At 39.7% G+C, this 14058-nt stretch overlaps 1 protein-coding gene across 1 annotated transcript in view; it reads right to left on the reverse strand.

Moving 5' to 3' along the window:
• The window catches only part of RELN (reelin), a 305272-nt gene that overhangs the window by 40008 nt on the left and 251206 nt on the right, over positions 1–14058 (reverse strand). The window contains exons 37-43 of the mRNA XM_075024802.1: positions 12756–12840; positions 9371–9553; positions 7735–7906; positions 7550–7652; positions 4801–5030; positions 1845–2065; positions 683–830 (exon numbers count right to left, since the gene is read on the reverse strand). Coding sequence (XP_074880903.1) covers positions 683–830; positions 1845–2065; positions 4801–5030; positions 7550–7652; positions 7735–7906; positions 9371–9553; positions 12756–12840 — 1142 coding nt within the window. The remainder of the gene's footprint in view (positions 1–682; positions 831–1844; positions 2066–4800; positions 5031–7549; positions 7653–7734; positions 7907–9370; positions 9554–12755; positions 12841–14058) is intronic.

The following is a 14058-nucleotide window of genomic DNA, read 5'->3' on the forward strand; positions in this document are numbered from 1 at the left end:
AGAAAATTATGCCTATTTGTTTGCATGCATGCAATTAGAATGTGGTTTAATTTGTATTAGTGTAAATTTTTTTAATGTGGCTTGCTTAGCATGTCTCACTCATCAGATATCTCCTCTGCAGGCTGTGATGATACAACAGAATCTCTAAATACACTAAAAATATTTGTTTTTCAATTGCTGTGCTCAGTGTAGCTGATGACAGCTTGCTGGGAATTTCTCAGTGAGTTATTGGAAAGAAATGTGCACAATAAGAAGGAAGTAAGCTTCAGAAATGAAGGAATTATGAGATGATGAATGTGAGAATTACACTGGCAGCAGATACTCCTGTTTCAGCAATGGTTCATAATACAACAAACTGTAAGACAAGCAGAGCATGTGACGTGCAATTTATTTCTCATGTTATGCATTTAAGAAATAAAAACTTGCATAAACTACTGAAGGTGTGGCATCAGATCCTAGAGTTCTTATTCAAGGAAAAAAGTATCATTTAAATGGTTAATCCCATTAAAGTTCAAGTTAAATTTAATTTAAAATGGTAACAGTGGTTAAAATGGAATATTTGCTAGAGTAAGGACCACAGAATATATCAGCTTGCCTTTACCATAGAAGTACCACATATGTATTATTCTTCAGTATATTATTTCTTCAGTGAAATCCTGAAAGAACTTTGAAATTGTGTTACCTCGCTTGTGACAAATCTAGGTCTCGAGTCATCAGCATACGTAAGCCTTCTTCATTAAAGAAAAGGTTGTTTCCTCCAGACATGATACCGCATTTCCTTGATGGCTTTCCACCACTTACAAGCAGGAATCTATCTGACTCCAGCTGACCTGAATACAAAGTAAATACATATTTATGATTTACTCTGAAGCGCTCCTACTACAAGAGTACTATTTCCAGAGGAGGAGAGCTAAATGAAACATCACATGCAGAGTGAACAAATATGTAGTATTTCCGATGCAATGTTTTCTAGAAAACTGCCATGAATCAAAATAAAATAAACAAAATAAACACAGAAGTATGAAGTTTGGGGTCATAGTCTCCAGTTATTCACAGGATTTTCTACTTTTCTTCATTTTTTTCAAAGATAACAAAGTACCCAGGTCTGTAAAAGAAACTTTGAGTGCCACGTGGTAGCACGCAAGCAAGGGCTGGCAAAATTGAAAATGAACAGCAGCACCTATGAAGGGCTGAGTTTGGTTTACAGGTGCTGCTTTATTCAAAACATGCTCTTCTTGCCATGCTTGCTGGCAGGGGAAACTTCGAGGTGGTTTTAGAGTTGTGTGTGTGGATGCTCTATGTACCTAGGCACACATGAGGCTTTGAGTTCCTTCCTGGCACTGCTCGCTTGGGGTCTGCTGTGCCTGCCAAGCAGTGGCCCTCACCACCGAGACACATGGTCTGCTCTGAAATGATGTTTGCCGTATTAAGGCCACTTAGATTTCCCTTGTAGTGAGAAGCCACACAACCTTAAAGCCCTCCATTGTTTGCCTTGCTTGCATGCATTCTGTCTGCGCTGAAGTCAAACTACCATCAAACTGCCATTTTCTTCTAAAATTATTTTCTACATGCAGTTTCAGGAAATTCTGTTTTGGTGAAGATTTTGTATTCCAGCATTAACAACTTCACAAAGAGTCAAACGCTCCAAACCAGACAACTGATAGCCATCAGACATTCACAAACCATGCTTGAGAATGACATCTAAACTACTTGGTTTATGTGAATACCTCCACAGCATAAATTACATTCAGAAGCATGCAGCAGTGAGGAAGACTTTGCTGTTTTATCCCGAGTGCTGGGTTTCACTAAGACAGGCAGAATTCAGACATCCCCCAAAGAGATACCTTCAAAATCATCCTTAAGGAAGTCAGAGTTCTTGGTACTTATTTTGCAGGTTGGCCCAGAGTACCCGGGGTCACAGATGCACTTTGTGCCATTGATACAGCTGCCGTGCCCATTGCACATCTCCTCGCACTGCGGGCCGATGTACACGTTGTCAATGGCCCAAGTCACTGGCTGGGATCCAGCAGGGTAAAATCCTTGGTACCATCTGAACCTTGCCAACCTGAAAAAGGCATGAAGTGTACTTACTTTAAATAACAGTACCATCTTTTCTGTATTCCATATATACACCAAACTATGCATATATATAGTATTCTTTCTGTTGGAACTGGCTTGATAAATGGCTATATCTAATTCCTTCAGTACCTCATGCATCTTTATGTTGATGTTTAACCCAAGTATGGACAGAAATAAAAATAACATTATTCATTAGTTATAATACCAAAACTGAATGATGGACTTGAAAATGGGATTCGAAATCTAACCACTCTTCTCTTCATCGTTCATGGGGAGGATGAATGGCCATCATCTGATGGATTTTCTTCTGCTTTGGCGTACAGTGTCTGGGTCAGACTGGGCTAGTTTCACCCTCTCCTGGAGAGTGAAATCCTACTTAATGCTGCCACCCTGCCCCCAGGGAGACCACCTGTGGAGCTGGGGTGGTAGGATCTCACCCTCAATTATGCGGAAAGAAGACATGATCTGCCATGTCACCAGGTATTCAGCTTGCTTTCGGGTGGCTTAATCTTAAACCAGACTGATATTGCAAGTTGTTAATCTAAACTATATTTTCCTTTGGGTGCTGTCCTGTCATTTTTAATTCACCTCCTAAGTGCTACTCACATCAATGCTGCATATAAAGAGGAACCGACTAGGGAAGGAGGGAAAACAAATTGAAATGGGGAAAAACACTTGAGAGACTAATTTTATTCCCAATTGAGAAAACGTTTTAAAGGAGGAAGGAAACCAGAAGAGCAAGAAGGGAAAAGCACTTAATTGCCTTGCATGTTTAATGTGTCTTATTAGAGATATTTAAGTGCAGCAGGTGAATCAATAGCACTGGTAGCTGATGAGGTTTTTTTTGTCTTGATTTGCTAAAAAGGAATTTTTGTGAGGGGATTCAGGTGATAAGGGATAGCTGATGGGTGGGGATACTACTAAGAGTTTCAAGAAAGCTACCCGAGAACCGGAGTCCTGCTGGAAGTCAAAAACATTTTAGTGCACCCTGAGGTGAAGGACACAAGTGTGAGGCTGGAGGTGTTGTAAGCTCCTCTTCACAGGAGATCTCTGCCCCAGGGGCTGGATTCATCCCACCCCTGAGGCACGTCAGGTCCTTCTCTGGCAAGGGTTAAGCGCGACTTGTGTCTGAAGCAGAGAGTGAAATACCGGTCTTGCTGAAATCAGTAGGGGTTTCTACACTGGCTCAACAGGCTCTGGGCTTTTCCTTCAGGACATAAGTGGACTACTAAGTTACAGCTGTCTGCTGAGAACATATGTTAATTTCTAAAATAACATATGTAGTGGAAATAACTGAAAATGTCTTCATCTTCATTTAAATATAATCACTTGACACTTTGGGGAACAAAAGGCTGGGTTGTTTTTATAATTAAACAAGGAGTCAGGTTTGGAGTTGTTTTCTTGTTATTCCAGTGGATTCTGGTGGAGAAAATCCCCCTTCAGCCCTCTGGCCCAAGAATTTCATGGCACTGAATGCTCCATGGAAGCTGCTCTGTGTTGCTGGGTTTGGCTGGCTATCAGCAATTGGCTTCTGGCCTCGCATGTTGGGCAAGGAATAGGAGGGAAGGCAGGTGAACAGGACAGAAACACTCAGGAACAGAGGACTAAAAATACCTGGAAGGCTTAACTGAGTTAGGAGTCTGCACAGTCAAAATTTTCATTTGGAGGGATGTATTGGTAGTTGGGTAAAGGGTCAAATGAAATTCTTTTGGGCAAAACCAGAAGGACAAATGAGCTGCTGCAAGAGATGGTTACCTATTCCATGCTTGAAACGTTAACTGTCATAAACCAGAAAATTCATGTTTAAAATTTAAACATTTTCTTAAATTATTAAAGATCCAGGCTTTCCAAACTTGGTTCTCATCTCTTATATAGGTCTTTTGATATTTTCAGAGGCACATATAGGGCCGCTTATTTAGTAGAGGGCCCACTGCATGCAGTAGTTTCATACTCAGTCTCATAGTTGCATAGCTCATTTTCATTCATACATGCTACAGTTTCATCCTTAATGACGTGGTTTTTTACAAAAACTGAGTTGATGCTAGAAGACAGTTTTCCCTGAAAAAGTAAACAATACTGTTTTGTACTTTGAAAAGTTACATATTATTATGGCTGCTAGCACATACTGTTTTTCTATGCTATGTATCTATTATCTTCCAATCTGGTTTGTTCCACACACTTCAAGTTTCTGAGTGACTGCAGCAGTTAATTTCTCAAAATCAGAGAACTTTACAGCTACAAGAGACCTTGAGTATTTAGATCAGTCCATTTCCTTACATTGAAGTAGAATCAAGTTTATATAAGCTCACATTTTACTGCATTTTCAAATGGATCTCCAGTTTCATGCAAGAATATCCCTGATGAATTCAAATGGCTAATGCACTGCAGTAAAGAACATTCAAAGCACTTTAAGGACAGTCAGCTCTGGATTAATTTTACCAGGCAACACACTTTCATAAAAATGTCACCGATTAGATATTTGGATAAATAGGAAATTATCTGTGGTTATTCTGCATTAGTGTTAGGCCCAGCATATTTTTGGGAATCACCTGAAACTAACTAACATTCAGGACAAAAAGCAGAGAAAAATTGGTCATCTGGTCTGCTCTAGTGCCACAGTTCTTATGCACCACTCTTGCGCTGGGAGAACATTTTGGTTGGAAAACAGAAATAAAAAGAAACCAACAAGCAGCTGGGCAGGAATAGGAGCTGGACACTTACCCACAGAGGTGCAGTTTTCCAAAGTGAATGACCTCCCTTCTCCAGCCCTGGGTGGTGCCTGCGTAGTAAGTGCTACTTGGGTGATGCTCAGTGGAGCACAGGGAGCTGAGGTGGCTGCTGCTGCTGTAGCACAAGGGGAGCAGCAGGTGCCAGGTTGCCCCCAGATCTCGTGAGAACTCCAGCTTTACTGGGTCAGCAGAGGAGCTATCAGTGGTGCAGCCAATATTGATCTGGAGGCCAAGACATGAAATGCAGAGAATGACATAGGGCAGGCTGTGGGACTCCTAATCACTCCTCGTCTTAGTCAGCCTCCCCCATTTGGTATGGTATTTATTTAGCCCAGGAAAATGGTGATTTGGGAACTCATTTAACAACTGGGGTGATGAACTCAGAACACGAACATGAACTCTTGCACATTGCCCTACCAGTACATGGGCATACCGCACTCTGGCTTATCATAAAATGAATGTAATATGAAACCCCCAACTACTTCTACTAAGAGAAAACCATAAACTTAATTAGACAAAATCCCAAAGGAGAGTTGCTAACATTGCTGGAGCAGATGCATGAGCTCTTGCAGTCTGCTGGCAGGTACTGAAGTAATCACAGCACAAAAAGAATGTGCATTTTTAAAACCAGAAATATTAAAACAAAATGTGCAAACATAAACTTTTTATTAATTGCTGAGTTGCACTGTGGTCCTCTTTTATGTGCCACTTCCAAAAAAACCCACCCTTATGCCACAGGTTGTGTGCTGTATCACTTCAATATGCTCTTCAGCTTTCATACTCTCTACCCATTTGCTCATGTATAGCAGCAAAGCCCTAGGAGACAGCATTAAAAGAGTATCATAGCTGGATTGGATTTAGATTCACTGTCACACCAAAACATAGTTTGGCAGTGTCAAATTTCTCATGGTGTTCTTACAAGTTTCCTGATGTAGAGAACAGTAGAAAAGGCAGAAAACTTACATGCACAACCATTCTACTACCAAAGAAAACATAAAATGATGTTCTGTACAGAATCTGAGACCTCTTAATACATATTTTCTCCATGCACTCAGTGCAAATTAGTCTGCTTTTCTTTCACACTGATATTAAGATGTTCTTTTAGTTTCAAATTGCTTATATAAAAGAAGAATTAGTTCCCTTACAGGGTGACTATCATATAAAATAAGATGTACTATACTTACCATGCAATAAATAAAAACCCACTGCTGATGTAATACAAAGTCTGTACTAGAACTATGAAATATTCTGGGTTTTTTACTTATCTTTGTAGTAGAAAATAAGTGTCTTTCTAACATGCTGCTCTGTAATGAAAATCTATTTATTTCTAAAATGCAGTAATACTTAGAACTGTGCATGAATGTTGAAAACATATCCTACATCGAATTTCCTTCATCACTGCTCAGCGCACATGCATCCCATCAACCTACATTTGACTAGAAGGATTGTCTACTCATCTGGAAGCTTAGAGAAATGCTTGACCCAATATAGGTTTTGACTCTTGAGACATAGAAAGAAACTCTACTGCATTATGCATAACTTCTTCATTTATACTAATGCCCTCAAAAACGTGAGCTGAGAACAATGTTCTTACCACATATGGGAGTAAGAATGTAGATTTTATGAGGTTAATGCTCTGAAGACTTATGAATGTCTTAAAGTGACCTCAAACATTTTTGTTCTACAGGCTGTAATCTATATTTTAAAACAGAAAATGGTTTGCATTCAATAATTTATAAATTAGTTGCATGACAAACTGAAGCGTGCATGAGTACACAGCTAAACCTAGTTTTCTTGGAAAACCCTTAGTATCATTTTAGTAATTGTTTATAAACTGGTATCATTTGCTGTTTAACGCTACAGCATGCTACATCTTTGTTAAAAGCAGCCTGGTAATTGTGGCACGGCAATTTACATGAAAGATTCTTTTACAATTTCTCAATTACAATATAACGACCCCTCTAAACTAATACATACTAGGCTAAATGGTTACTCCCTTCAGTAGCTGCCCTAGCCAATGCACAGTTTAGATTTTAGGATAAACCAGAAACACAGTTTAATTTAAACTATGTGTTGTCATTGGGGTACCTGTTTACACTGACTATATGAGAAGCAAAAAAAATATGCTCCTTATTCATGAGGTTTAGGTAACTCCCTAAGGTGGGATGAATTCAGGCCATCATGGCCAAAGAACAGCTCCCTCTAGGGTGTCTATGAAAGCATGGGTAGAAGCAAAAGGAAAGCAGAACCTTGGCTCTCTGAGAAAGTACAACAGTGAAGTTAAGCCAGCAGGTAGGAAAAATTAATTTCTAGTGTCACAGATGAAGTCGTAGCTTTCCACTGGGTCAGCTCATGGAAATGCTGCACACTTAGCCTGAGCAGGCTGTGAAGTGGCAATATGGACCCTCATTATATTTTGCTCATCATCTTGTCTGCCAGTGGTGACTCTCCAACTCGTAGGACATGGACTTTAATGCTATCCGTGCAAGTATACAGGCATGGACAAAGTAGTAATTTAGGCAAGAAAGTAGACTTTGAGGCAGAAATTTCCCTTATCTTTGTATTAAAAGCTTCATGATACACCTACATGAGGGAAAGTAATATCAAAGCAATTACAGGGGAGATTAGACAGGCTTCTCTACTTGGCAATCCTAACAGCTCAGCAAATACACCAAAGAGCAGAACCTGGAAGAACAGAACTCTCCAAGCAAAAGGCAAAATAACTTTCTGAGGACAAGTACCTCAAATTGGATTATAGTGTTTTCATTTACACTCAGGTCCCTTGTTGTAATAGAGTGTTCTCCAACTTCATTTGAAACAAATACCATAGCCGAATCTTCTTCCCTGTAAAAAAAGGAAAGGAGTACTTTAGACTCAGTTTATTACACAGTCACTTCTTTCTAATTTATTGCTGAGAGATGCTTACGGAGCTCCTTTAGATGAATATGGGCAATAAAGCCCAATGTTTCCACCAGGATAGAAAAACCAGTTGTCCTCTTTGGGACCAAAGTCAAATGTATCCAAAAGGATCATGGGATTCTTTAGGTTATTTCCATCAATAATGAAGTCATCAATAATCCAGATTTCTTCTTTTTTGCCTAGAAATAAAAGCGGAACATTCCTATTAAGACCTAATACTACTGTTATTAGAGAGAAGAACAGTAGCCTGTATTTATGGATTACATGGAGAAAAGGGTGCTAAAAGTGTGGCTTCACTGTTTTCATTTTCCATGAAAATGGAAATGGAAGATATAAAATTTTCTTTTTTCCATGAAAATAGTCCCCATACTGGTCTGCAGCCTGACCCTACAGAATTAACTTTTATTCCTCTAAAATTTATAGAAGTCACAGCAAACTGAAGAGTGAAAAACCTGTGTTGAACAATTATCTTCTGTTAAAATCACATTTACTTTGAAACTGTAGCATCAATCTCTTCTTTAATTAAGAATTGTCTAAATGAGAAGTTGCTGTACAGCTCAAGCAGCCTGAAAGGATGATTTCATTCTACACCTTTTTCCTTGCACTCAGCAGCCTGTGTTTACCTGGCAAGAGCTCTTCAAGAGAGAAGGCAACTCTGAGTGACCTTCTCTCCAATGGATTATGAACTCAAATATGTTGGAAAACTGGTGATTTCAATCTGGAAAGGAAGGATTAGATTGCCAGATCTTTTGTGTAACTGTTTATTTCATCTATCTAAAGCCTTTGTGTTGATCGGAGAAAGTTAAAAGGCTTCTTTTAAATGAAATTACTACTTAAGGATAACGTCTGCAAGAAAAGTTTAGTTAAATGTATTAGGCAGGACCCACCAGAAGAATGAACTGGAACTGGATTCTTAGGACTGGATTTCAATTTGATTTTTTGTTAGAGGTGTGCTAGGCATTTGCCTGCATGGAATAAATTGTTGCTGTATCACTGTCTCTAAATGATTGCTGGAATTCTTTAGAGCCCTTAATGTCAGCTCCTGCTAAGAGATGTGCTCAAAGTAACTGAGAGCAGAGGAGAGCTTTCTTCAGCTGGCACATCTTCTGTAATCAGGAGGAATGAGCTGCGTTCCTCTTGTGGTTTTCTACAGTTCTTTACAATTTAATCAAAAGATTAACTGCTCACTACATACTCTTTCTAAATGGGTTTTTAATGCCTAGTTAATTCTGAGCAAGGTAGGCCCGGTTCCCATTTACACTTGGGACACTTTTGTATAATTGGAGCACTCTAATGGGGCCTTAGTGTAAAAGAGAATCAGATCCATTAAAAATAATGAGAAGAACCTGACTGAAGTTAACTTTATTGGTGTTGCTTGATATCCCAGTCCCTCCAGGACCAAAGCTGACAGTCCTCTGCACACAGTCAAGGGGTATTAAGTTAAGGTACTTTCACTTTAGACCATACAGCGGCTTTACAAAAACAGTAAACATAATCCTGCAATAATTTTAATTGAAGGAGTTCAAATATAAGGAAACATGATTTAAGATTGTCTATTATTGTTGAGTTAAAAAATCTAGCCTCCTACAGATGCTTAGCTGTGCAAGTGTAGACCTGGAGTCCCACAGGTGTCTCTTCCTTACCGTTGTTGTAAGGTTGCCAGAGCCTGAACCGTGTTGCATTGCTTTGGGCTGCATAGGGCAGAGGAACATTAATAAAGAGGACATCTGTAGTCTGTGTGAAGTAAAACTCATCTATCAGGTGCCAAGTGATGCCACCGTTGACAGAATATTGCAGCAGGATGGAATGAGATCTCTCAGGGGTGCCTGGAGCAGAGAGAACATGCATTTACATTCATTATAATCTGGTTTTAAAAAGCACTAGCTCAAAAACACTTCCTCAAGTGTAAATACAGTTAGGTTACTCTGACGCCTATTACAGAGTATGGGCTTCCTTTAACAACAACTTAAGCTGTTGAGACATTACATGTGTATTGTACATATACGTGTTCCTGTGCTTTCCCTTGCTTGAGTGTCTGCAAAATGCTAATAAATTAGGGGTTAAATTTACATTGCTGTTCATTACATGTACGGTCACTGTCCTTGTTTTGGCTGATGGAGTTAATTTTCTTTCTAGTAGCTGATATAGTGCTATGTTTTGGATTCAGTATGAGAAGAATGTTGATAACACACTGATGTTTTCAGTTTTTGCTAAGTAGTGTTTAGACTAAGTCCAGGATTTTTCAGCTTCTCATGCCCAGCCAGCAAGAAGGCTGGAGGGGCACAAGAAGTTGGGAGGGGACACAGCCAGGGCAGCTGACCCAAACTGGTCAAAGGGATATTCCAGACCATGTGACATCATGCCCAGTATATAAACTGGGTGGAGTTGGCCAGGGGGGCGGATTGCTGCTCAGGAACTAACTGGGTATTGGTCAGCGAGTGGTGAGCAATTGCATTGTGCATCACTTGGTTTGAGTGTTCCGATTCTTTTATTATTATTATTATTATTGTTATTGTTATTATTATTTTCCTTTCTGTTCCATTAAACTGTCTTTATCTCAACCCATGAGTTTTACTTTTTTTCCAATTCTCTCTCCCATCCCGCTGGGTGGGGGGGAAGTGAGTGAGCGGCTGTGTGGTGCTTAGTTGCTGGCTGGGGTTAAACCACGACTGTCACAGTTAATTACTTAGATGAGAAGCTATCTCAGTGTTAAAATTTTTTAGATTAGAACAAACCAGCTCCTTCTACCACAGACATTTTTCAGTAATTCAATATTTATTTGTTTGTTTTCCCCAGGTACCAGGCATTATCATCACCTTCTGCAGCACCCACAGATAAAGACACAGTCCTCATCCTCACAAATTTATAGTTTATGGCTCCAACAGCAGACACTGATATGTGCACATTCATGCCCAGAAATCATATAATTAATGGAAAGCACTGAGGATCTTTATTAGCATGTTTTAACAACAACAAAAAAAGCAATATTCTGTGCTTTAAGCTAGGCCTAAAAATCAGTGCTAGAACTGAGAGTAAAATTTGCATTTTCTGACCACCAATTCCTCCTTTTTCTACTTAAAGCTTTAAAGAGTCAATAAAGGCTGTTTACAGCCCTAGCTGTTAACACATGCTGATTAAAGACCAGCACTTGCACTTGATGCTGGTTACCCTGCACAAGCTCCATTCCCAGTGTATGTTTGGTCTGTGCCTGACTTGCTGACTAGGAACATCAGCATCTCAGTGACGGTATCTCTGAGCTGAGTTCTCACTCAGACAAATTTACACTCTCTACTCCCTTCATAGTGTGGCACAGTGATGGCATGTCCCCAAAAACTCAGTCTGAGGGCAGGAACTAGCAGCAGAAAAGGACTAAGGGACAGTTTCTTCATCCCTGCCTCACTATGCATTACTGTGCAAGTTTCTCCCATGTTCTGTTCTTAAATTAACCAAATTTGCTGAAGCCAAAGTGCCTGATGTGCACACTCCCCCTCCACTCTGCTCCAGCGCAAATTCTCCAACCACTGCATGTGGAACAGAGCAGGGAGGAGATATTTGCAGTCAGGAGCTGATTTCGGCTTATCTGTGGCAATTAACAGTAAACAACACACTGCTCTTAATGCTTAGAGCTAGAGATGTGCCCAGCTGTATTGATTTGCATCCAATATCAGGGAGCTTGTTGGGACAGAGTCCTGGATCCAGGCCTAGGGCTAGCAAGCCATATATATTTAATGAGAAAAGATTTGTCCTGGAGTTTCACTGCTTTACCTCTTGTGGGTCAAGTGTCAAAACCCAGCCTTGAGCCTTTGGCTATTCCTGCCTTTCAGAATGATGTTTTTACTCATCATATTTTTTAATATTTTGGCAAGGATCATATGTAGAAATATTTTCAAGGCATAGTTCTGTAAAAGAAGTCTTCACAAAGATTGTGCTTTTAAACATGAAATATTGGGCATGTTATTGTTTTGGGGCATGTTATGTTTCTGGCTGTTACTGTTTTCTCTCTTTTCCATAAGTACTTAATAGTAATAAATAGCCAAGTATATAAGATTAAATGCCTATTAAAGAGGTACATTTTTACTTGTCCATACAGAGATTTGGCTAAGATATTTATTTAGGAAGAAAGAGGTGGTTCAAAACTATTTTCATGCTGTCCTTTGGCAAATGGCAAGTCAGTTAGGGTCCAGTCCCAGCGTGCTGAGCTTCCCGCAGAAGCTATGAACGTCTTCCACCTTCCATCAAAGGGAGAGGAGTTTTTGCATGTTGAGGGTTCAGACTGGAAGTGCTGATTCTACAAGCAATGCTGGGAAAAACTTCTGAAATTGCCTGGTAGTGACTCAAACCCTCAGCGAGGTTATTGGGTCTCCACCGTGTCACTTCTGACTTGGATAAAATTATTTTGCAAAGCCAGAGATGGCAGGACTTGGAGCAGGGTAAGACTGAATCATTAGCTTGAAAATACTTGTACTAGAGAAACTATCTCAAGCTTGTTACACCAACGTGTAAACTTGGCTTGCAAAGCCTATTCTTCATAGGCAATTAAATAGAATTATGGAGTTTTAGTCATTTCTAAGATACCTACTAGGAAGTCAAATGGTAAGAGCTTTTAATGCAGTGGACTGAAGCTTAAAAATGAAAAACCCTGTAGTTCACTATCAGTCCCTTAAGTAATCTACTATAGGCCCCATTTTATGACTTAAAAAACTGATAAATTCATTTTTTTCCCAACATACTGCAAAATCTCTAAAAAATCTTGAGCTATTTTGTTTCTCTTCTGCTCAAAGACTGTACTAGCTGTGCTGGTTTTGACACCACTACAGTTTACTTTTTTCTTAGGAACTGCACAGACGGCCATGTAGGCTGGTAGCAAGGTAGGGATGATGCAGAATCCTAAACAAATTCTGACATTAGCTACCATAAACTGATGAACATGTACACTGAAGTTGAAAATGTAAATCCATCTTCTTTTCTGTGATGCTAGTATGTATGAATAAAGCTAGAGAAGTGATAGGAAATCAACAGTGATCTTACCTTTGGCAATAAATTTAAATGAAAATTGGATGTACACGGTATTAGTGCAATCTAGATCTCTTGAAACAAGCATTCTCAGTCCTTCCTGCAAATACAGAATATATAGTGTGAATCTCAGTTCCCACTATTGAAGATGCTCTGCAGCTTACTATTGTCTGGACGTTGTCTGTTACTGACTGCTGGTGGCAGCGAGAGAGGTAGTTCTCTGCTCTACACCTTCTCCCAGGCAGAAAATGAGGACAGTGATAGCCTTGGCAAAGTGAGCCATAGTAATGGAAAGGGCTAGATATAAGTGTGTGTCACTACCAGAGGCACAGCTACGTGATCAGGTACAGACACAGGCACAGCTCATTCAGTTCATGCTCTGAACCACTGGGATGTGAGCTGATCTGCAAGCGCTGACTTACTCAGATATTGAGTCCAAGCTAGTATACTAATTTTTTGGGCAAATTGTATAGTAGCAAAGGACCCTAATTTCCAGGCAGGAAGACTCCTCTCTAGGAGCTCTTTTCCATGCCTCAAAAAATATTTTGCACAAATATCCTCTTCTGGGGCAACCTCTTGACTTAGAGCAGTAAGGAAAGGGAGCAGACAGGAAACCTCATTGTGAACCCTAAGGTCCTGTCCATCTCTACAGATGAGCTCAGTGTTGTGTGGATCCTGGGGCCAGAGCCGGTCCCTGTTCTGCAGAGATCTGGCAAACCACCTCTCAGAGCTTCCCTCTTTCTCAGACCCATTCCCCCAGGGGAACAACCTGCAGGAACAACCAATTCAAGTTTTAGACAATTCGCATCCTGTGATTTGTGATTTAAATGATCTAAAAAGTTGAACTGGAACCAAGTTTTTGCAAAGAAATATTTCTAAAGAATTCATTTCTACACCAAACATTATTAAACTTTGCATTTTTAGGGCACCTGAATTCACAGTGTCAAATGAAGACTCATGTGTGAGCTTAAAATTTGTGTGCTTATGTGAACAAATGTCTTTTTATTATGTGTTTTGTTGAAAAACTGAGAAGTTCAGAAAATATGATGTTTCCTGGCCTTTTTTAACCTGTAATTAACAAAAAAATTCTTAAAGAGCTAGAAAACTTCAAACTGATAGAATTAAGTAAAACACAGGCTAACTACACAAACACTGATTACATAGACTATAGTGCTGACTAATTTGTATTATTCAAAATACTCAAAAGCCATTCAGGGGATTTCAAGACACAAACTCAGTTGATTGTAATGTGTACCATATTTCCAAATCACTCACTTGGCCTCAGGAATCTCAGCCGCAGAGTTTCATTCTTTTCCTT

Source organism: Buteo buteo, chromosome 4, assembly GCF_964188355.1.
Source record: "Buteo buteo chromosome 4, bButBut1.hap1.1, whole genome shotgun sequence".
Classification (NCBI taxonomy): domain Eukaryota; kingdom Metazoa; phylum Chordata; class Aves; order Accipitriformes; family Accipitridae; genus Buteo; species Buteo buteo.